Raw genomic sequence first — 23,975 nt, 5'->3', positions numbered from 1 at the left:
GAAGGGAAAAGGAAGGCAGGGAGGGAAAGAGAGAGAAAGAAAAAGAAAGAAGGAAGGAAGAAAGGAAGAAACGAATGAAGGAAAGAAGGGAGGGAGAAAGGCATACAAGAAGGAAAGAAAAAGGAAGTAAAAATGAAGTAAAGGGAGGGAAGAAGGGAAGAAGGAAGGAGGGAGGGAAAGGGAGGAGGAAGGGAGGAAGGGAGGAAGGAAGGAAGGGAGAATGGAAGGAGGGAAGGAAGGAAAGAAGGGAGGGAGGAAGGAAGAAAAGAAGGGAGGGAGGGAGAGAGGAAAGGAGGGAAGGAAGGGAAGGAAAAGTAATACAAGAAGTAAAAAAAAGGAAGGAAGAAAAGAATTAAGGAAAGGAAGGGAGGAAGGAAAAAAGGAAGAAAGGAGGGAGGAAAAGAAAAGAGGAAGGGAGGAAGGAAGAAGGGAGGGAGGAAGGAAAGAAGGAACGAGGGAAAGAGGGAAGAAAGAAAGGAAGGAAGGAAGGAAGGAAGGAAGGAAGGAAGGAAGGAAGGAAGGAAGGAAGGAAGGAAGGAAAGAAAGAAAGGAGAGAAGGAAGGAAGGAGGGAGGAAAAGAAAAAAGGAAGGAAGGAAGGAAGGAAGGAAGGAAGGAAGGAAGGAAGGAAGGAAGGAAGGAAGGAAGGAAGGAAGGAAGGAAGGAAGGAAGGAGCAGAAGGGTCAGTCATAGCCCCAGGAAGCGAGGTGCCTTGGCCCGACAGCGCAGACCGTGCCAGCTGCTTGGGCATCTGCTAGGCGCTTTGCCCCGGGCTGGACAACCCGTGTCCTCCTGCTGCCAGAGGGATGAGTCCCCAGCCCCCAGCTCCCCAGAGGGAACAGACGTCCCCTGTTGGGCCGCTACCTCCTCCCCCCTCGGGTCCTTCTCCCCTTCCGAGCCGAGACATAGGAGTCCCTGTCACCAAGCGGCTGCCCCGCATTGAGGTCACAGCAGAGCCCTCTCCTGGCCTGGTCCCAAGGCGGGAAATGCCCAAGTGGAGCCTGGGATTATGTAATAGGTCAAGGAAAGAAACCGCGGAGAGGATGACAAGGGGGCCCGTTGTGGGCGAGAGACCTCCCACTTGAAACGCGTCTTGGGGGAGAAGCGGCGCCCGCCCCCGCCGGGAGACAATGGAAGGCAATCTCCTAGCGGCAGGTGCACGTCTCGAGCCTGCCAGGATGGGGAGGGGCACCCACATTGGTGGGGGGAGGTCAGAGCTCTGCTGAAAGGGCAGCTAGGTGGGTGAGGGGCCCGAGCCGGAGGTAGGGAGACCTTCCGAGCCTCCCCCAGAATCTCCACCGAGCCCAGGGAATTCCAAATAGGTGCCAGCAGGCGGAGGCTGGCTATCCCTGAGGATGCTGTGCAAGGGTCTTGCTGCAGTGTGGCCTCCAAAGCTGCAGGCCTCCTGTCCCTTCCCTGCCCCCTGGCCCAGCTCTAGGAGCATCAGATGCTGTAAAAAGTCAGGCGGAGAGCAGCGGGCGGAGAGCAGCGGGCGGGAGGGCCCAGTGCTCGCCCATACTCAGTTTGCAGACTTCATGTGGGGCTGGAAGCAAGGGTGTCTGGTCCGTCATGCTGGCCTTCCAATCGCTGGAGGCAGCTGTTCCCTCTAACTTACCCCTGGCCATGGGGAAATCACTGCATTTCTCTGTTTCCCTTCCTGTAAGACGAGAGGGCCGCAGCCTAATTCCAACCGTTCTGTTTCTTTTCTGTCACAACTTCATTATTCACAAGAGGAATATATTGTTGAAAGAATTTTGAGCTTCGAGTCACAGGAAAAAGGTTCCAGAGGAGGGACTCGTACCTCTCTCTACCTGCTTGGCAGATACCGGAGGGACTCCTGAGTTGGAATCGACATGAATTCTGCAGATAATACAGAGGCTTAAATGTGTAGACTTAAAGGATGCCATCAGAAGGGGGGCAGAAGCCAGAAATCCACAATATAGCTTTTTTTTTTTTTTTAAATCATGGGGGGGAAATCTGAAACAAAAAAAGTTTCTTTCTCTTCTCCTTCCTAAAAAATAAATAAAATTTTGACAAAATTTGAGTTTGTACACTGTCAGTATTAAATTTTTTGCAAAAATTTTCTGTTTTTTTTTTAAACTTATTAAAAAAGGAACCAAGTTTTTGGTTTAAAAGATGGTGTGCATCTAGTTTTTATTGATACCCCTCTTCTTTATATTTAATTTTCATTGATTCTTAAATTTATGCTCATTTAATTTTTTTTAGAAGTGATTTTTATTTTCCTTATATGTAAAAATGCAACCGTGGCCAACCATGAAATATTTATGGGGAACAGCCTCCGACACACATAAAGCTAGATGGCATCATCCCTAGTTGTCAGGTGGACTTAGAAAACCACAAATTACTATTATTTATGCTGTATTGTAGTTTTTTTACTTATTTTTGTGAAACATGTCTCAATGATGTTTTAGTCTGCTTCTGCTTTCAGGAGTGTTGGGTCATGGGAGTATATAACTCTCCTGCAGGGGATAGAAGCGCTTGGATCAAGAGGACATCAGTTCGGAGACTTCCTGGGTAAGTCTCTTTAACCACTGCCTGCCTCAGTTTCTCCATCTGCAAAATGGGAAAGGTATCTACTTTCCAAGATTATTGTGAGGTATTTGTAAAAAGTCTTAAAGCACTCCATAAATGCTAGCCACAAGTGGGCATCTAAGGGGAAGAAGTTGAATGAGAAGTCCCAAATCCCCTGGATTCCCGGCTACCCATAGATGCACTTTAACTGCTCCCTCCTTCAGGGGAGTAGCTCTCCGCAGAGATCAAGCTGTGGATGTGCTATTCCCGAGGGCGGCCACCAGAGGGCAGAGTGTCCTCAGATTTCTATACTGCCTGCTAAAGGACAGTACATTATTAAGAACTGATCTCTAAATGATGTTTTCAGGTGGACAAAGGGTTTTGCAAACATGATAAATTCGTGCACGTTCAATTGTGGTGCAACTGAAAAAAAATTGACTCTGGAGTCCAAGACCCCGGGTTTAAATCTTGCCTCTGATTCTTACTAGCTGTGCAGTCTTGGGGACTTCCCTCAACCTGGATGGGCTGCAAGGTGACTATCTCCCTATAGACCAAAAGCAAACTCCCTGGGGTCGACATGGCGAGGGGAAAGGGATAAGAAGGTAGGAATTATGGATTTAGTAAATGACTTTATTTTATTTATATATTTATATAATAAAATAAATTTATTATTTTTAAATTACTACGTGCGGGGCACTAAATAATATACAAATACTACCTCAAATTGTATCTTCACAACAACCTTGGGAGGGAGGTGCTATTATTCTCCCCATTTAACAGAAGAGGAAACCGAGGTCCATAGAGGTTATGATCGCCCAGTTTCAAACAGCAAATAAGTGTCTGAAGCTGGAGTTGAACTTCCTCTCCAGCCCGTGCATCTAGAATCCTATGCCTTCCTTAATAAATGTTTGTTCAAAGACTGATGATCCTTATGATATCCCTGTAAGGGAGGCTTGTTATTATTCCCATTTTTACAGATGGGGAAACTGAGGCAAACAAGGTGAAGTCAGGGTCACCCAGCTTGTGGTTTGCCATTTCCTTCTCCGGCTTGTTTTACAGAGGAGGAAACTGAGGCAGACAGGGTAAAGTGACATGCCCAGGATCACCCAGCTAGTAAGTGTCTGAGGTCATATTTGAACTCGAGAAGCCGAGTCCTCCTGCTCCACATGCAGTGCACCATCCAAATGCTCTTAAACTCTATATAAATTATTCTTCTTCTTCTTCTTCTTCTTCTTCTTCTTATTATTATTATTATTATTATTATTATTATAGCAGTAGCAGTAGCAGAATTTTTGAGCTAGAGAACAGCCAAAATAATTTATGTGAAATGTTCTGTAAATATTTAAGCACTATAAATTATTGTTTTTATTATTATTATTATTATTATTGCAGTAGTAGAGAGAATTTTAGACAGAAAACCGCAGCAGAGACTTGGATGAAAGGCAGTCTGTTCCCAGCTACTGGACACGTTTTCTCATTAATCCAAGGGCTTTTCAGGTACCATGGATCTGAGGGGTCTTGGGGGAAGCTGAGGGCACTCATGCAGCTCCAGTACATCCAGAACCAACCATACCTGCCCTGCCAATGTTGACACAGCCTGGGGGTCCCTGCAATACCCATCTTGAAACAGCAGAGGGCGGGGCAGAGTCCCCACTCAGCCGGTTTGGGCAAAGGGAGAAGGAATGATCGGGTGGAGTGCAATGGGAGAAAACATTCTTCTCCATCTGATAGTGGAAAACGAGACTTTTAACTTTCCATGCATGAGAAGAAGAGCCCTAAGGGGAAACACCGGAAACAGCAGCTGACCCCCATCCTGCAACAGCCCAGTGTAATGGGAACGATGCTGAATCTGGAAACGGAGGATCTGGACTCAATCTCAGTCCTTGCTCCTTGTGACTTCTAATAAATCACTCTCACTCCCTCCTGCCTCAGTTGCCCATCTACAAAATGAGGGGTGGCCTCCAAGGCCCCTTTCCAGCTCTGATTCTCTGATCCTATGACTTCCCTGGGCCTCAGTTTTTCCATCTGTAAAACGAGGAGGGTTAGCCATGTACAGAACATAGTAGGTGTTTAATAAGTGTTTATTGATATTCAGCACTTATATTAGATGATACTTGAGGTCTCTTTCCAGATCCAAATCTATGATCCTATGACTTCCCTGGGCCTCAGTTTCCCTACCTGTAAAATGAGGATTAGCTATGTACAGAACAAAGTAAGTGTTTAATAAGTGTTTATTGATGTTCAGTGCTTATACTAGATGGTATTTGAAGTCCCTTTGCAGCTCCAAATCTATGATCCTATGACTTCCCTGGTCTCAGTTTCCCCATCTTGTAAAATGAGGAGGGTTAGCCATGTACAGAATGTAGTAGGTGTTTAATAAGTGTTTATTGATCTTCAGTACTTAGATTAGATGGCTTCCAAGGTCCCTTTCCAGCTTCAAATCTATGATTCTGTGACTTCCTCAGGCCTCAGTTTCCCCATCTTGTAAAATGAGGAGGGCTGGACTCGATGGCATCTGCATTTCTTTCCAGCTCTGGGTCTAGGATCTAACACTATAGCATGGACTCAGGCCTCGCAGCACAGAAAGGGAAGTGGGATCCCAAGTAAGTTGAAGTTGGAGTGGGCCCAGGATGCCATGCCTCTGAAAGGGATTCCCACCACTTGAGCACCCAGGAGCCATCCAGGGAAGGGGAGGTCACCATCCCTCCAGTGTTCCCTGTTCACTTTTGGGGGACTAGAAATTGTTGGAAGTTAATTTTTGTTCCTCTGATCTCCAGCTTATATTTACTTCTTTGTAACTTAGATCTCTTGCCCTGGATCCTGGCTTCTGGGACCCAGCACAGCCCCTCAGAAGTGGGCCAGCTATCTTGTCCCTCTGGGGGAGGCCCTTCACTCCGCCGGCTGCACCTCCCCGGATGTACCTAGCTGATGAATGGGAAGCACCAGAAGAGGCTAAGGAAGAAAATGAGCTGATTAACAGGTTAGTTGATCCATCAGTGTAAAGATATTAGGTGAACAGCTACACACAGACCCTAAATCTGGGGGACTCTGGAAGGCTGCAAACCAGTTGAAATCAGAGAACTGGATCTATCTCCAGGCTCCCTTCCATCATCTGGAGCATTAAATTGTAAGCTCCTTGAGGGCAGGAACTTGTCTATCGCCTCTTTTTGTATTCCCATCACTTAGCTCGAAGCACATTTATTGATGACTAGTTTAGTACAGCGTGCAGCACATAGTAGGCGCTCAATAAATGATTATTAATAACCAGAGCTTTGCACAGCTTGAGTTCCTTTCCCCTCAGAGCTTCTTCCAGGAAGGAAATCCTGAGTTTTCTGCCCCAGCACCTAGGATAGGATTCCCAATTCTTGGTACTATAGCACATAGTAAGTGTTTAATCAATATTTATCAATGGCTAGAACTTAGCAAAGTGTCCAGTACAAAATAAGTGTTCAACAAATTTTCATTGGTGTTCAATTCTTAGCAATACCCAACCCATAGTAGGTGTTAAACATTAATAAATGTTTATCAATGGCTAGAGCTTAGCACAATATCCAACATTTAATCCAGGTATTTAATAAAGGTTTATTGAGGTGCAATGTTTAGCACAGTGCTCGACACATAGTAGGTGCTTAATGTTTATTAATGGCCAGAGCTTAGCATAGTGCTCAGCACAGAAGCTCCCATCCTCCTCCTGCCCACATGGCAGCTTATCCACCACCTGCATGTGCATAGAAAGAGACCCACGGGGGAGGCACAGCGTGCGTGCACATGCACACACAATAAACATGCAGGTATGCATGCAAATAAACGCAGGCAACGAGCAGCCCTGCACACCCCCAAACACGCAAACCCTGCAAACGTGCGCGGGGATGGGCCCGAGAACGGGCCGGACGTGGAGCCACAAGCACGCGTGGGAATTTCCTCTGTGCACGCATTCGGACTGACGGGCACATCCCCTGGGCCGGCTCCATGCGTGCGAGCGCTCCCAAGTACTGACTGAGACCCCGCAGATGGCCGGACACACTCACGCATGGATCCGTGCGGGAGACTTGCACACACACACACGCACACGCACACACGCACACACACACGCACACACGCGGAGCCACGAGATTTAGACTCTTAAAGCGTCTCGGAAGTTTCCCATGATTTGGGGGGACCCCCAGTGCGGGGTCACTAAGGGACCAATCAGGGTGCCTCCTCGTTGCGGGGGAGGGGGCTCGCCGGGCGGAGAACGCCGCGGGAGGGGGAGCCGAGGCAGCGCGTGCGGAGCGTGAGGCCCCAGCCCCGGCTGCGGACTTTGCCCGGGGAGGTGGCCCAGCGGGCTCTGCGGTCACGTGGCTTTTCCTGTACCTGGCGCTGCAGGTAAGCGGGGGGCGGGGCGGTGACGCTGAGTCCGGAGCTTCGGACCTCGGCCGGTCCTTAGGTGCCTCCCCCCCTCCCCTCGCTCCTGAGCTGACCGCGCCCCCTCCCAGACCGGGCCAGGGAGGCCCCGCCCCGGCCGGCCGCCAGGTAGGCAGGTGCGACCGCGCCGACCCCGCCCCGTCCTCCCTGCCCCCCGGGACCCGCCTGGCTGAGGCTCGGCGCCCTCCGGCAGCCCGGCCCACCCAGTCCGCCGGCCACGAGCGCACCCCCGGCCCGGCTGCAACCGCGGATAGCCGGAGCCCCGCGGTCCGGGGCTGGCGGACAGGAAGTGGGAGGGGAGAGCAGGGGGGAGGGGAGGGACGGCGGCGGCCCTGCCCTGGACTGAGGCGGACCGGACGCCGCCGGACTCGCTCGGCGCTGGACGCTCGGATTCCCGGGGGCTGCGCGGGGGCGCAGGTGAGAACGCACGGGGGCGGGGCGCGGGCCCACGCCGCTCCGAAACTCGCCAGCTTTCTTGCTTTCTTTTTTAACAACTTTTGCAGGACTTTCCCTGCACGTCTTAGGCTGCGGGCGCGCCTTGCGAGGGGCTGGGATGCGGGGTCCGGGCAGGAGAGCGGGGAGCCCTGGGAAAGGAGGAGCCCCGAGCTCCGGGACCGAGCAGGGGCCCGTGGGGTTCCGGTAACCGGTTTGGCGCCCCCACCCCCCATCGGCTTCCTCTCTGCTCTAGCAAGGCTGCCCTCCCCCCGGAATCCGGCTTGGTCCTGGCCCCTGCCTCCGGGGCTTTGGAGGGGGGGTGGGGGTGGGGGGCGTCTCCCGCCCTCTCCTTCGCCCACTTTGGTCTTTTTCCAGGAGATGGAGAGAGTGGACTGAGATTAGACTTGGATTAGACTTGGGGAAGGACTTCCTCCCGCTAGGGCTGAGTCCCTGGGAGGGGCTGGGAGAGTTAATCTGGGGTTAACCTCTTACCTAATGGAGCTTAAGCGGTGGAGAACCTTGGGAATTGACCGAGACTGGAAGTGGGCGAGAGCTCCTGGTGGGCTTTTCTGAGGCGCTTGTGAAGGGGGGACTTGGCCGCCGGATCCTTCAGCTCTGGAGCCTGCATTTGCACAGTGCTCCATGCTTTTCCGTGCAAGTAGAGCCTGCCAGTGTGCCAGATGCTTTCTATTCCTTATCCAGTGAAGTAGATGCTGTTATTATTATTATTCCCCCCTTTTTTATAGATTAGGAAAATTTGGCCCAGCGCCATTAAGTTTTTCTCCTCCAAATCACAGTATTTTGAATGCCCTCCAGTGACTTCCCATTATTACTTCCAGAATCCAATTCCACTGTGTGCCTTAGGGAGCCCTTTCCAATCTGACCTCTTCCTAACTCATTTCCCTTCTGGACCAAACTTCATCTTCCTTCTCCATTCTTTGGCCAGCTCCCTTTCCCAGCCAAGAATGGTTCCCCCTCCTCCCCGACTTCCTTCTGAATAGATCTCCAATTCGGCCTTCTATCCAAAGATCTGATCTTCCCTTATCCCTGAAGCTGTAGCAGTTCCTCTGGATAGAGTTTTTAAGTACCTGCTCTTCCCAGGCCCCCCATTCCATGAAGAAAGGGATTGTTTTTATCTTTGCCTTTCTTTTAACCTGTTTAATTTAACTACTAGTTAAGTGTTTGAGGCCACATTTGAACTTGGGTCTTCCTAATCCCATGATCAGTCCCCTGCTACATCTAGCTGTCCCTCCTGTTCATTTGCCATATGAGGAAACTGAAGAGAACAGGTTAAAGGGTCACCCGCGTTCTGGTCCAGTCTGGACTCCAGATCCATCGCACCCCCTAGCCCAAGTCATTAATTTCTTTGGTATGGAGAACTCCCATTAGAGTTGGAATCTTAAGAGATTGCCTGGAGCAAGGAGAGGTCAGAGGACATGTTTAATAAACATTTACAAACCGTATCTAATTGGATCTTCACCCAGATCCTTTGAAGTGGTGTTCTTCCTCTTCATTTGTAGAAAATGGAGCTCTGTGGGGTTGTGAGCGGCCAAAATCCCCACCTATTTACTCATTAGATATGGAATTCAAACTCATATCTTTCCGAATGACGTCCAGTGTTCTGCCCATTGGGCCACCCAACCCCTCTCCTTTTTCTCTCTGTGCTGGCCAAGCCATGAAGACATCAACCGATGCGGATTGTGACCGGGATTCTGGCAGTCTCTGGTCAGCATTTTTTTTTTTTTAATAATAGTTTTTATTTACCAGATATATGCATGGGTAATTTTACAACATTGACAACTGCCAAAACTTTTGTTCCAATTTTTCCCCTCCTTCCCCCCACCCTGTTCCCCCAGATGGCAGGTTGACCAATACGTGTTACATATGTTAAAGTATACATTAAATACAATATTTGTATACATGTCCAAATTGTTTTGCTGTACAAAAAGAATCAGACTTTGAAATAGTGTACAATTAGCCTGTGAAGGAAATCCAAAATGCAGGCGGACAAAGGTAGAGGGATTGGGAATTCTATGGAGTGGTTCATAGTTGTCTCCCAGAGTTCTTTCACTGGATGTAGCTGGTTCAGTTCATTACTGCTCTATTGGAACTGGTTTGGTTCATCTCATTGTTGGAGAGGGCCAGTTCCATTAGAAATGATCATCATATAGTGTTGTTGTTGAAGTATACAATGATCTCCTGGTCCTGCTCATTTCACTCAGCATCAGTTCATGTAAGCATTCCCTTTTCATGTCCTTTGTGGCCCATGAGGCTCCAGGGACTTGAGAATCTAAGATTATGTGATGGAGAGCCGGTTCTCACTGCAGCCTCCAGGGTGGGCTTAGCTATTGGGGAGGGTGAACGTCTGTGCCTGAATTCTGACTGTTTCTATTTCTAGCTGGTCATTAGAGATTAGCCTTATAACTTACATCTTTATCTCCTTCCTATAAGAAAAGCTTTATGTAGCGATGATAATACATTGCCTTGTGTCTGCAGTGCCTGCTGCAGGGGCTTCTCTGGGGGTTGGGTGCCTTTATGTTCGTTCACAAGGAGAGAGAGAAACAGAAAGAGAAAGAAAGGAGGGAGCAGAGAGAGAGAGAGAGAGAAGCTAGTTGGATAGATTCTTTCCTGAAAAACAAGTCTGATCTTTGGTTTGAGAGCAAAATTTTCCTGTATACATCCATCAGAGAGTGAGAGAGTGTTTTGGGGAATCATATCATTTCCCAGTTTTTCCAGTGATTTAGTGGAAAGAATCCAGGTCTTCCTACTGGATTCTAGCCTCATTCTTTCATTGACAACTCCAGAAAAGTCCCTAAAGAGAATGGACTAGGTCTCAGTTCCCTTCTTTACCAAATGGGAATGACGGCTATTTCATGGAGTACAGGAAAAATCAAATGAGGTCATCCACGTGAAAATATTTTTAAAAGTCAAAAGCATAAGTAACATGGCAGTTATCGATATTATCTGGGGAGATGTTGAGGTCAGGTGCAGGGGGAAGAGGGAAGAATCCATATTGGGTCACCTAGCAAGTAGAAGTGACCAGATTCCCAGTCTGAATCTTCCTGGAGAAGGTGATGTATTGATATGGATTCTGCCAGAGGTCAGGGTCCTCGAGTTACTACCTGTCTGGGTCCTCCATCACTGTTATGGGCAAATTGAGAAAGGTTCAGAAAGTGTTGCTAAAATGGTCTGTGCCAATCAACAGCAGTTGATTAATTGAACTAGGGATATTTAATGTAGATAAGAATATTGAGGGAGGAACAGGACGGCTTTCTTTTTTGAAGAGCAGGACTAATAGCATTGGATGGAAGTTAAATTGAAGCAGATTTAGCCTCCACATCAGGAAAATCTTCCTAGTGAGAGCAGCCGATAAATGGAACAGGCCACCTTGGGACCCAGAATGACTCCGTGTCAGGAATCAGTCAAGCATTTATTTGGCACCTGCTGTATACTAAGCATTGGAGATAAAATACAAAGAATGCAACAGTCACATTTTAAGTCCCTTACAATTTTAATGGGGAGATGAGCTCATATATATTTTTCAGGGTGTTCAAGGTCTCAATGGAGATTGGACTCAATGGCCTTGAAGGTTCCTTCCCAATTATGACTTTGTGACTTAGAAGCATCACTATGCAGGAAGCGGGGTGCAGTGGACAGAGTTCAGATCCAGCCTCAGACCCTTACTAGCTATGTGACTCTGAGCAAATGACTTAACCTCGTTACCTCAGTTTCCTCATTTGTAAAATGGGTATTATAACAAGCGTTGTAAGAATCAAGTGAGATATATTGTAAAGTACTTAGCACAGGGTCTCTGACATACAGTGTATACTTAATAAATGTTTCTTTCCTTCGCTTCCTTTTTTTTTGTTTGATCTGTTCTTTGCCCTAGATCTTGGGCAGCTTAAAAACACACACTGTCCAACACGAGACCTTCGCAGGGAGATACACAACCCCAGGAACTCCCATTTAGCTGTTGATTCAAGCTCTACGGAATGTTTTCCTTCCAGCCTCCCCGAGGTACCAGAACACTATAATAATCCCCATTTTGCAGATGCGATCATGACAATCAGTGATTTATTTGCCCAGGGTCACACAGCTCCAAAGCATCAGAGCCGGGTCTTGAAGCCCTTTTTTTATGGATCTTTATATACTGGCATTGTTTCCATGAACACAAGAAGAGCCGCCCAGGAACAAGCAGGCCTCCAGAACCGCCCGCTGTATCCCTCAGAAATCTTGATTGTGATCACAAGCTCTTTCTCCTTCCCAAACAAACAGCCTTTGCCAGCACAGCATAACAGGTCCATCTCTAATAAGCACCAGCTCTCCTGGCCCGGCTTGGCTCTCCTGCTGTTATCTGCTGTTTACATTTGGCCTCGGAGGAGGAGAAGCCGGTGCCCTCCCTATGGCCGTTGGCAGCAGCTGCTGCCCCTGTGCCGTCCCAGCTCCTTGTGTTGGCTCCCTGATTATAAGGGACTGTGGGATGTGGAGTCAGGAAGGGGCCTTTGTGGCTCCGCTTTACAGATGAGGATGTACAGTCTCCCAGAGCTGAAAATCCCAGCATTCTGTTCTCTATATCAGGGCTTCTCAGACTTTTCCCACTTTTTCATCCAAGACATTTTCCCACAACTTTAGTATATAGACAATATATAAAATAAAATAAATACATAAATCAGACATTTACTAATAATAAGTCATCATTTCATAATTCCCCAGTCCAGTTATGTGCACAATTTACAAAGCTTTGCACTGGACACACTGGAAAGGGGACAAACAAGCATTTATTAAGATCTACTATGTCCTGGGCACCGTGCTAAGCACTTTACAAATATTATCTCATTCAAATCTCCCAACAGTGCTGGAGAGTGGGTGCCATTATTGCCCCCATTTTTTTCATTAAGGAAACTGAGGCAGATAAAAGATTAAATAATGTTCCCCCTGGCCAGATTTCAACTCAGTTCTTTCTGATTCCGGCTCATTGTTCTATCGAATATATATACCCATACCACATCTGTAAGAAATTTTACTGAAGGGTCTGCCTAGAGCAAGCTCCATTTTTCTGAAAAATTACCATTTTGCCTTGGAAGTGTTATCTCCAACTCAGTTGTATTCAGAAACACTATTGAGTTTAGAAGTACAACTTTGACTCTGTTGCTACACCTGCTCAAAAGTCTTTGGTGGCTCCCCAGTACTTGCAGCAAAGCAAGCAAGCAAAGCAACAAAAATCTTTCTCTTGTTTGATGTTTATAGTTCCTTTCATATTCTGCTGCAGTGGAAGCTTCCCAGAAGTCACACCCTCTGTTTTAGCCATGTGGCTGTTCCTGGACACTTCTCCTACTTGTCTCTGCTGGAGTGTCTCCTAGGCGGGGCTCCCTCATTTCCTCCTCTGATCAGAATCCCTTGTTTCATTCATTTACAGCCCAAATCATCTTTTATGGAAAGGAAGCTTTTCCTCAGACTTCTGGTTGTTAATGGGGATGTTCTTGTTCTCTCTCTGTCTCTCACTCTTTGTCTCTGTGTCTCTCTCCTTTCTCTGTCTCTTTCTGCCTTTCTATCTCTATCTCTTTTTGCCTCTGTCTCTCTTTATCTCTGTCTCTCTCCTCTTTCTGTCTCTCTTTGTCTGTCTTTGTCTCTGTCTCTCTCCTCTTTCTGTCTCTCTGTCTTTGTCTTTGTCTCTCTCTTCTCTGTTTCTCTGTCTCTCTCCCCTACTTTCTCTCCCTTTCTCCCTCTCCCCCTTCTCTTTCTTTCTCTCCTCCCTTTTTCTTCTATCTCTCATCTTCTTTTTCTTTCCTCTTCTATCTCTCTCCCTTCCCTCTTTCTCCCCTTCTCCATCCTTTCCTCTTTTCTTCTTTCTGCCCTTCCCTTTCCATCCCCTTGAATGATCTTGTATCCCCCTTACTGCGTGGTCTCAATAGGAGGTGAGCTCCTTGAGGGCAGACACTTTTCCCTCACCAGCCCCTGGTCAGCATCCTCCTACTTCCTGGACTGGACCAGGCGAGTTCCTTGGAGGGAGGGCAGCCACATCCAAGCTCCCTCTATTTTCATCTTTTCTGGGTTAAATATTCCAGTTTTGGGTCTAACCTGTGATTTTACTGAGAAGCGTGTTATATTGGGGGGAAGGCTTCCCTTTGGTATTGGTATCCTGAAACAAGGGAGTCCCCTGGTTCACCCAGAGGCACCCAGCCAGGAGGGGTCAGAGGGCACACCTCGTACCCCGAACCTTCCCGGCTCCCTCTCTCCACAGCCGCCCCTGCCAGGGAGCTCAGGATGTCTGCAGTGACCCGAGCCTTCCCTCATCAGAGAGACATCTTGTTGGAGTAGAAGATGCAGCAATGTTAACGGTCCTGGGTTCAAGCCCAGCATTTAAGTGTCCCTTAACACTAGTGTCAGAGCTGGAAGGGATCATAAAGGCAGTCAAGCCCAACCCCTTCATTTTACTAAAGAGTTAACTGGCTCTGGCCAGTGGGATGTCATTCAGTCTCTTCACTTAGTTTGCTCCTCTGTAAATTGGATTAATGACATAAAAAGGCAGGAACTGGCTTTATAGCTTTCTGTATTCCCAATCTTAGCCACTGTTTGGCACATAGTAAGAGCCTAATAAATGCTTGTTGACATGTTGACTGGAAACTTCATAGGGGTCGTTGGGAAGAAAACATTGTATGAAAGAACCCACGTTTTCACATCAGAGGACCTGGGTCCTCCACTAAATCTCTCCCCCTTCCAAAAGCCTCAGTTTATTCAACTGCAAAATGGAGGTGAAGATGGAGTAGATGGTCGCCCAGGTCTGATGGAGCCCGACCCTCTCAGATCCTATTATGTGAGAGTATTCTTTATTATTGAAACTGAAATCTTCTTGTGGGTCCTGATTGTTCACTATTTCCAGAGGCTGTGATTCCTTCTAATCCATCAATGAGGATGAGAACCCCTCTTTCCATTCCTTAGGAAGCAGCCTTTGAGAGACTTCCCCCGACTGGAGACGGGTCACGCCACAGCCTGACCTTTGGGCCAGTGTTCCACGTCTGGCTCTGCGGCCCAGAGCTCTTGCCTTTTAGACTGTGGACCGAATGGCCTCTGAGACCTTGAAGGACCTTGGGGACTGTGCAAGGTGTGACTTCCCTGAGTTCACAACCAGCCTTGGACACTTACTAGCTGAGTCACTTAACCCCACTGTCTTAATAGTCACAACAAAGAAGAGCAAGATAATAGAATGAATACAAAAGTGTGCCATGATCCTATAAAAAAAATAGGGTGTGGAATCCCAATAACACTGATTAGCTGGGAGAGCTAAGGAAAAGAAAGGGAGTGGGGGCAGGGGTTAACTCTTAAGGGAGAGAAAGGGAGGGGATCATGAAGGAAAAAGACTAGTTGTGAGCAGAAAGGATGGGAGGATGTAGGATTGGGAACCCAGCATCTTAGCAGAAAGAATTTTAATTTCTGGAGGACCGGGAGCATTTGATTTTTGTCTCCTATCTTGCAGTGCCTGGCCCACAGAAGGTGATTAATAAGTGCTTATTTGATGGTTAAAACAAAACCAACCTCAGAGAGAAGGTAGAGCTACCTAATAGTGATTTTGTTCTACTTTTCTTTGTCAAAAAGAATCTCATTTGAAACTAGAAAGCTCATAACAAAACTACTAATTAGGTAATTGATACCGATTTCCCCCTCAAAAAAAAAAAAAAAAGGTGATAGTCACCTGGACGAATTCACAAGTCACCTGGCCCAGGTGAATGCCCTCCTCTGGTACTGAAGGAATGAGTGGAGATGATTCTTGAACCACTATCGGTGAGAAGATAATAAATAGGAGAAATAATTCAGAATTAGTAAAGGACAACCGTTGTGTTGAGTTTCAAAAACCTCCAAAGGAAATCATCTCTACACTAGACCAGGAAACTTGGTTTGAGCTCCTAAGTCCGGAATTTGGGAGCGCTTACTGAATGCCTGAGAAAGGCACGATCACAGAGAGCCAGCGCGGGTCTCCTAATAGGACACGAGTCACGCCGGACCATATTCCTTTTTTGTGTGTTCACCTCGATTTCCAGCAAAGTGTTAATAAAATACCTCGTGCGATCCTCACGGAAAAATGGAGAAAGGTGAGCTGGACAACGGATCATAGATTCCCTCCTGCCTGGTGGAATGACTTGACTCAAAGAGTAATCACTGGGAAGGAAGTTTCTAGGGAAGTGCCCCAGGGATCTGGGATCCTGCAGGTTTGTCTAAAGTGATTATCAGTGACTTGGATAAAGGTAAAGGATCATTGCTCTACCTCTGACAGGAATTTCAAAGGTCAAATAGTTCATGCCTTTGTGTTCCATATTTGGAAGCTCAGGCCCAAGGAGATCACGCCTATGGTGAAAGGCAGACTTGGGGTCTGAACCCAGCACCACATTTTGGGAAGGATGTTGGGGAGCTAGAAAGTGATCACGTTGGTGAAGGGACTGGAGTTTATGCCATGTGAAGGAAGGAAAAGGTCCTAGCAAGGGGGTCGTAATAGTATTTGAAGAACTGTCATGGTAGAACCACGTTTGACCTCAGAGAGCAGAACCGGGAACAAATGAAAGATTGAAAGGAGGAAGATTTTGGTTTCGTGTTGGAAACCTTCCCAACGTTTAGATCTCTCCCAGAGTGGAATGGCCTGTCCAGGGGGATTCCCCTTCACTATAGATCTAGTATATTTAGTAGAACTCCTTCTCTATTTCAGTGGGTCTTGATGTCAACAGAATGATTTAAATCTTTCCTGGGGTACTGGCTGTTTGTCCTGTGTTACATAACCTCTGTGTGCCCTCAGATAAAATGGGGTGACAGCAGCACCCTACCTCACTGCTTGTTGGGAGGACCAAATGAGAAGCTGCTTTGCCAAGCTTAAAGTGCCGTAAAAATGCGCGCTGTTAGTAAGGGCAGCTAGTATCAACAGGCAATCAAAATGGCGAGCGCTGGGCTTGAAGTCAGGAAGACCAAGTTCAAATTCAGCTTCAGCCATTTACTAACTGATCCTGGATGAGGTGATTGCCTCTGTTGGCTTCAATTTCCCCATCTGTAAAATAGGGATGAATGATAATAAGATAATAATAATTAATAATAATTAATAATAGTTTTGTGTATTATATATAATATATAATAAGATCACGGGATTGCTATAAAATTCAAATAAGGTAATTATAAAATACTTAGCACAGTGCGGGACATAATATAGGTGCCATAGGAATATTTGTTATTGTAATTAACAATAATTTTTATTATAGATGGCTGATGAAATGGTAGCTGCTCATACCCTGCCTGTGTTACAGCTGAGGCAGGTGATTTGTTCAGACCAAGGAAGTGGCCATGGTCAGTTCTTGGGCCTTGCTCTGCTTGTCTTGTACCTTTTCCCATCTCTGAGTCGGTGCATTCGCCGTTCCCCCTGCCTGATAGGCCATCCTTCCTTATCTCTACCTGGTTTCCTTTCAGAGCCCAGCTCGGAGGTTCCCTGTTTATATGGAGCCTTTCTGCATCACCCCAACAGTTCGTTTTGGCGTCCCAAAGTTACCTCATTTTGATTTAGTGTATTTGGGGTGTACACGTTGCCCCATCCCACTCAAACAGAACATAAAGTCCTAAAAGACAAAGACTCATTTTGTGTGTAGTTAGCCAGTGGTGAGCACATAGTAGGTCCTTAATAAACACTAAGCACCTACTGTGTGCCACCTTGTGGAGAAGTTTCCTGGGAGAGGGTGAAGGAGAAGCCGGCTGCTGGGGACCTTTCTGTGCAGGCCTGGAGCCAAGCTGAGCTCCTACTTGGGGCAGTAAAAGCTGCTCCCTGGACTCCTTGCTTAGGGTTACGGCTGAGTGTGTTCCTCGGGACCAGAGCATCCTCGAGGGGGGCCCTCCTTCACTCTGGGGTCCAGACCCAGCCGGGCGGGGCTGCCAGCTGCCTTCCTGAGGCTGGTGGGGCGTGCCAGGCCCCACCTCTGGGCAGAGCTGCTTTGGACCGGAACAATCACTCACCAAACTGGTTCCTGTTGGGGCTTCTCTGACCCCAGAGCAAATGTAGGCCGCCTTAGGGAGGGGCATGGAAACCTGAACAGCCCCAGCCCTCCCCGGGGCAGACGTTTATGGGGCAGGAGCAGGAAGCCTCCATAAAGCCGATCCCTGAGCATGGAAGGGGATCTGGGAGGGGCAAACCAGTGGGGCACAGTGCCCACCGGGAAATGGGAGGCAGGTGCCTGGGTGAAAGGCTGAGGGAGCCAGGAGCCCTTCAATGCTGGTGGAAATTTTTGCTCAGCTTGCTGTTTTTTTTTTTGTTTTTTTTTTTTTTTTGGGGGGGGGGCCTGGACACTGAGTCAGCCGAGAACTCAGGTGGAATTCCACCCGTGACCCTTTCTGGCTGGGTGGTCTGGCCAAATAGTTGAACTTGAGCCTTGCTTTTCCTTGTCTGTAAAATGGGCTAATAAAACTGCTGTGCTCTCCTCCCCAGGGTAGTTGTATTATTACTGCATTCTAATTATATAGGATGTGTTTATAAGCTCATTAAAACGTCATTATTTATTGTATAAATATTTGTGGTTATACAGGATGTTCCCGGTGTCTTGGGGCCTTTTAGGTTCCTGTGCCATCTTCACAAATAAGCTGAGAGAGTCTAAAAGGTTCAGAGCGGGGGACACCGGCTGCGGCCTGTAATTAATGATCCTGAATCATCATATTTTGATAAACCAGCCGGAAACCCAAACCTAGTGGAGGCTTTTGGGTCACGCTTGTTCTAATGGCCTGTTGTCGGATCGAATCGGTTCTCATTCTTGTAACGGACACATCCGGGATGATCAAGCTCCGACTCTATGAAGCTGTTTCCAGCCTGTGGGACAGGACTCCAGCTCCAGCCAGCCAAAATAGCTTTCCCTTCCCCCCCCTCTCCACCGGTGCACCCCCTTTCCAGCTCTGACTCTTGGGGCACCCCCTTCCTTCTAGACTGAGCATTAACACCCCATTTTATACAGGGAGCCTTCTCGAATCCTAACTGCTGCTGGCTTCCCTTCCAAACCACTCTTTATTCCTGCTGCATAGATGATATTCCTACTTATTGCCCCTCTCCCTGCCATTAAAATGGAAACTCCTTGTGAGAGGGATTGCTTCATTCCTTGTAATTTAATTCCTAGCATTTCTGGTATACAGCAAGTGCTCAATAAATGTTTGTTGATTAATCGATGTTGGGGATGGGATCTCAGGACCTTCCTTCATTCCTTGTAATTTAATTCCTAGCATTTCTGATATACAGCAAGTGCTCAATAAATGTTTGCTGATTAATCGATGTTGGGGATGGGATCTCAGGACCTTCCTTCATTCCTTGTAATTTAATTCCTAGCATTTCTGATATACAGCAAGTGCTCAATAAATGTTGATTAATCGATGTTGGGGATGGGATCTCAGGACCTTCCTTTTGGAAGGACTTGAATCTGACGACAACTCTTATAATATCATCATTATTGCCATTATCATATATTATTATTTCATCAAAATCACTGACTTTGGGGAGGGCAGGAAAGGTTCAAGTGTGAATTCTGCCACTTCCTGGATGGGCGACCTTGCCATTTTTGTGTATGTTTTCTTGTTTTCAAATGCTGTTAAGTCCGTTGAAGATAGGGGTTATTTCTTTAATTATAATTTAATTTTTTCCTTTTTTTTTTTTTTTTTTTTTTGTTTGTTTTGTTTTTGGTCTTTTCATCCCCAGCATCTTACACCCTAGTTAATGTCTGTTAAGTGAGTGTTCAGTTTTACCTTCTCTAAAATGGGGATAACCAAAATGTTGCCATTACATGAAGGAATTGTTGCAAGAAAGGAAATTTTAGAGATTTCTAGCTGAAGAGGGAGCAGAGAGGTCATCATTAAGGCCACCCCCCCAGAAGAAACTGACCCTCGGGGAAGAACTTCCCCGAGCTCACACGGGGGTCCTGGAGCCCAGTCTGAGGCCGAGTGTGGCAGTTTGGGACAGTCTCTCATCAGTGGGTATTTCTGGCCCAGTTTTGGCTTCTAAACAGAGGGATGTGTGTCCGCAGCAGCTTGGAGCCTGGGGCCTCTCGGGGAAAATAACAGGCATGAATGGTGGGCACTGTCTCCCGATGCCAAAGGTCCGTCTTCTCCAGCAGCTGTCATCAGTGTCCAAGCTGGGAAGGACCCCAGACACTGTGGATAGACCTAATTAGCACAGTGGGAAAATCCCTGGAGACGCCGGCACCAGGATTCAAGGGGTTTCTCTCCCTTTTGAAACTTTGTTGGGAGAGGAAAGTGTTTCACTTTTTACTTACTGTAACACTCCGGACACATGTAAGTAACTATCATTGGTGGATTGATTTTGTGTTTCCATTGCTTGCACACAGCAGGCCATTAATAAATACTTACTGGGTGATTTATTAGACTCAACCATAATTTGAATCCCAGGCTTTACTGCTTATTCCTGTGGGACCCTTGCACACAGTAGGCAGTTAATAAATATTTGGTGGTTATTGAATTGGACTCCACTGGAATTTGAATCCCAAGCTTTGCTGTTTATTTAGCCTATAGGGACTCTTGCACACAGTAGGCAGTTAATAAATATTTGTTGGTTATTGAATTGGACTCCACCGGAATTTGAATCCCAAGCTTTGCTGTTTATTTAGCCTGTGGGACTCTTGTACACAGTAGGCAGCTAATAAATGCTTGCTGGTTATTTAATTGGGATGAATTTGAATTCTAGGCTTTACCGCTTATTGCCTGTGGGAACTTTGTACACAATAAATACTTGCTGGTTGTTTAATTGGACTCTACTTAAATTTGAATCGCAAGCTTTACCGCTTATTACTGTGGGACCCTTGTACACAATAGGCAATTAATAAATGCTTGCTGCTTATTTAATTGGACTCCACCAGAAGTTGAATCCCTGGGGTCCCACCTTCGCTGTGGGTGCCTGGGGATTGGGGTGGCTCTGAGCAGTCTTGTTTTATGGATCTAAGTATCCAAGACCCAGAGAGAGGAAGCTGGGGGGCAGTCAGCATGTGGTCATGCTTCCCCTCTTTCAGGGGAGGGGTCTTCCTTCTCGGGTCAGTTGAGTCCCGTCATGAGACTCCCGTTATGAGGGTGTTGGAGCCCCCTTCCAAAGCTGACACTCTGGACTTCTGGGAGTTTGTGAGAGAATTAATGTGTCTACATGCATATTAACGTGATGCACAGTAAAACACTGGTGGGCCACACTGGTGGGTCACGTTTAGTTAATCAGCACTTGAAGTAAGGTGTATAATGTTGTATTATGTCTTGGTGGAGGAGGGCGGAGGGAGATGTTCCCGGAGGAGGTAGAGTCTGGGCCTTAATGGAGAGTGGGGAGGGCCTGGGAGGTGGAGGGAGGGGAGAGAAGCCAGGCCTGACCTTGTCCTACCTTCCAGTAAATCCTGGGACTGGGTCCTTTCACTTTCGCTCTCCCTTGTGGCCCCAGCACTGCCTGGGGGGGGCTGCCTGGGGGGCCGGGACGGTGGTGGTGGGGAGGGGGCGGGGATGGGAGCGTTTCGGTGGTCCCGGCAGCCTGGGCAGTCTAGGGGTCCCAGCTTGGGAGGAGGGGGTGCTACTAGATGGGCTGAGTCACCAGGGGAGGAGAGACCTAGCTTATCTGTGCGTGACCCTTGATCTGAGGAGGATCCATCCATTCAAAGTCCTCTCTTCCTTGTGAAGACTTGGGTGAGCTCATGGATTAGGTGGAGCTGGAGACGGGTCAGGGTTAGGGAATGGCAGAGTTCAGAGCGGCTGCCTCAGTTTATCCATCCCTGCCTCCTTACCTCCTCTGTCCAATGAGGCTTTTAACCTCAGGACCTCTGCAGCCCCCTGACCCGACCTTCCCCATGTTGCCCACCCCCCTCGCCGAGGGTCTCCTGCCCAGCCCTGCCCAGTGCTAGGGAGGGACACAAGAGATGAGGCATAGTCCCTGTGCTGCAGGGGCTTCCAGGTGAGTCAGTGTGGTGGAAGGAGCGAGCCACTGGGAATGGGGGTTTCTGGGTTGCCGCCCACTCGCTGCTGACCTCCAGCAAGGCCCCCGACTCCGGCTTCGGGCTCTTCATCTGCCACAGGAGGAGGCCGGGTCCTTCTAGCTCCACTGGTCAGATTCTGAGAAAGGACCAGGGGCTGTCTCTGGGGGAGAATAGTGGCGGCGCCGGGGAAAGCTGCAGGGCAGGGGGAGTCCGCCTGCAGCATGCAAGGGAGCCGGCTCTAAGGCTATTAGGATAAAAACTCCTTGAGAGTCTCCTCTCCTCCCGAGCCACAGTGAGGGTCCCCAAAACATCCTCACTCCCTGGGTGCTGCACTTACTGGGCACCCACAGCCATTGCCTGGCAGGGATTGTTCTTATTCATTGTATTTGAGCCCTTAGAACAGCACCTGGCATACAGTAGGCGCTTAATAAGTGTAGATTGGATTGGTCACAGGTGGTAGAACAGGGAGTTCTGAGACCTCTGGGACTTGGGGGAGGGAAAAGGCCTGAACAGCCACTATCTTTGTGCTGTTCTCAGACTGCTACAGCTGGGAAGGCGCTGCACTGCCTCCCCTCGAGAAGCCCGGGGCTGCCAAGATTGTTGGCAATGACCTCACATTCAGAGGATTCTGTGATCCCATTGGGAATTGCCCTGACCTTCTCTGGCTCAGTTCACAGATTAGGAAACTGAGGCAAGTGAATGGCTCAGAGTCGCACAGCCGATAAGTGCCTGAGGCTGGATTTGGACTTGGGTCTCCCTCACTCTAGACCTGGGTGGGTTGGACCATGTGGCTGCTGAGGTCGGTTCCATGTGCGCCCCCTTTCGTCTCTGCCCCCTCCTGGCTAGCTCACTGGGCAGATGAAGTGGCTTGGGCCGAGGCTCAGTGTCCGGGCCCCGTGCCTCCGTTTCCCAGCCCAGCTGGTTTGGGTTTGTCCCAGAGAAAGGTTTGCCCCTGACCGGCGTGTCAGCTGGACCCGTTCTGTTCTTCCACCTCCGGAAGGGTTGCCCCATAATTATGTAATTATATTAATGAGCCCCTTGGAGAAGGTAGAGATAAGGGATGGGAAGTGGAGGCGGGAGGGGGGGCGGTCAGCCGGACGGTGGGGGAGCACCCTCGCAGGCGGGCTCTCACGTGTCACCTCTGCCCGCAGGACCCGCCGCACTGGAAGCGCCATGTCTCAGCGGTACTCAGACGGCTCCCTGGATGACAAGTCCCACCTGCTGGAGTACCGCTTTCACTCCGAGCTGCGCCTCGACAAGGATGGGAACCCGGTCCCTGGGCTGCCGGTGCCGCGGAGCTCGCTGAGGTCCATGGAGAACGCCGCCTTCCAGGAGGAGCGCCCGCCGGGCGAGCCCCACCACGTCATCCTGAGCACGGAGAGCCCCGCCGCTCTCAAGGTGGGCACCCAGCAGCTGATCCCCAAGGGCCTGGCCGTGTCCACCAAGGCGAAAACGCCCGCCCGCCACCAGAGCTTCGCACTGTCCATGCTGAGCAAGGAGGCTGCCCGCAGGGACCCCAAGAGGCTGTCCACCCCCAGCTTCTCCATGGACGACCTTGAGCTGGGGGTGACCTCCGAGGGGATGCTGAAGAGGAACCTCCGCAACCAGTCCTACCGCGCGGCCATGAAGGGCTTCGGGAGCCCCAGTGAGCCCAAGGCCAAGCCCGTCGCCAGCCTCAAACCCGTGGCCGAGGACTCGGGCCAGGGGCAGTCCCGGAGCCCAGCCAGGAACAAGGTAGGGGCCCTGCACCGGGCGCGGGGACTCGGGGCTCTGCCGAGCACAGGCTTTGGGAACAACGGCAGTGATCGGGGCAGGCCTCCCTGGGACCTGCCCAGCACGCTCTACGGGTGATCTCTCTGGTCCCGTTAGATAGGTAAGGGTGTTCCCCCTGGGCCCAGAGCAGAAAGTGGAGGCAGGGAGGCGGACTCGTCCAGAGCCGGGAGGAGCAGTAATCCCCATAACGACAGCTGGTGATTTTAGAGGCCTGTCAGCCTTGCCCAAGCTTCCCTGGGTCATCTTAGCTGTTCCTTACAATCACCTTAGCGTCCCCACTTTTCAGATGAGGGAATCAAGGTAGACACGGGCTAAACACTGGCAGTGAGTGTCCTCTTCCTCCTCCTCCCTCTTCTTTCTTCCCTCCCTCTCTCTTTCCCTCCTTCCCTCTCCATCTTTCTCCCCTCTTTTCTCTTTTTCTGTCTCTGTCTGTGCGTGTCTCTCTCTCTGTATCTCTGTCTCTTTCACTCTCCCCTCCCTCTTCCTCCTTTTCTCTCTGTCTCTTTCTTCCTCCTTTTCTCTCTGTCTCTCTCTCCCCCTTTTCTCTGTCTCTGTGTCTGTTTCTTTTTCCCTTCTCTCTCTCTCTCTCTGTCTCTCTCTCTCTCTCTCTCTCTCTCTCTCTCTCTCTCTCTGTCTCTCTCTGTCTCTCTCTCTGTCTCTCTCTCTCTCTCTCTGTCTCTCTCTGTCTCTCTCTCTGTCTCTCTCTCTCTCTCTCTCTCTCTGTCTCTCTCTGTCTCTCTCTGTCTCTGTCTCTCTCTGTCTCTCTGTCTCTCTCTGTCTCTCTCTCTGTCTCTCTCTGTCTCTCTGTCTCTCTCTGTCTCTCTCTCTCTCTGTCTCTCTCTCTCTCTCTGTATCTCTGTCTCTTTCCCTCTCCCCTC

At 48.9% G+C, this 23,975-nt stretch overlaps 1 protein-coding gene across 1 annotated transcript in view; it reads left to right on the top strand.

The window, feature by feature from the left end:
- Positions 1-7,070: 7,070 nt before the first annotated feature.
- ARHGEF16 (Rho guanine nucleotide exchange factor 16) overlaps positions 7,071-23,975 on the top strand; it is a 56,082-nt gene continuing 39,177 nt past the window's right edge. Inside the window, exons 1-2 of the mRNA XM_074306480.1 lie at positions 7,071-7,351; positions 22,476-23,058. Coding sequence (XP_074162581.1) covers positions 22,498-23,058 — 561 coding nt within the window. The 5' untranslated portion in view covers positions 7,071-7,351; positions 22,476-22,497. The remainder of the gene's footprint in view (positions 7,352-22,475; positions 23,059-23,975) is intronic.

Source organism: Sminthopsis crassicaudata, chromosome 3 (assembly GCF_048593235.1).
Source record: "Sminthopsis crassicaudata isolate SCR6 chromosome 3, ASM4859323v1, whole genome shotgun sequence".
NCBI classification, from domain to species: Eukaryota; Metazoa; Chordata; class Mammalia; order Dasyuromorphia; family Dasyuridae; genus Sminthopsis; species Sminthopsis crassicaudata.
Note: the sequence above shows the minus strand (reverse complement) of the source record. Positions and strands in the feature narration are given on the sequence as shown.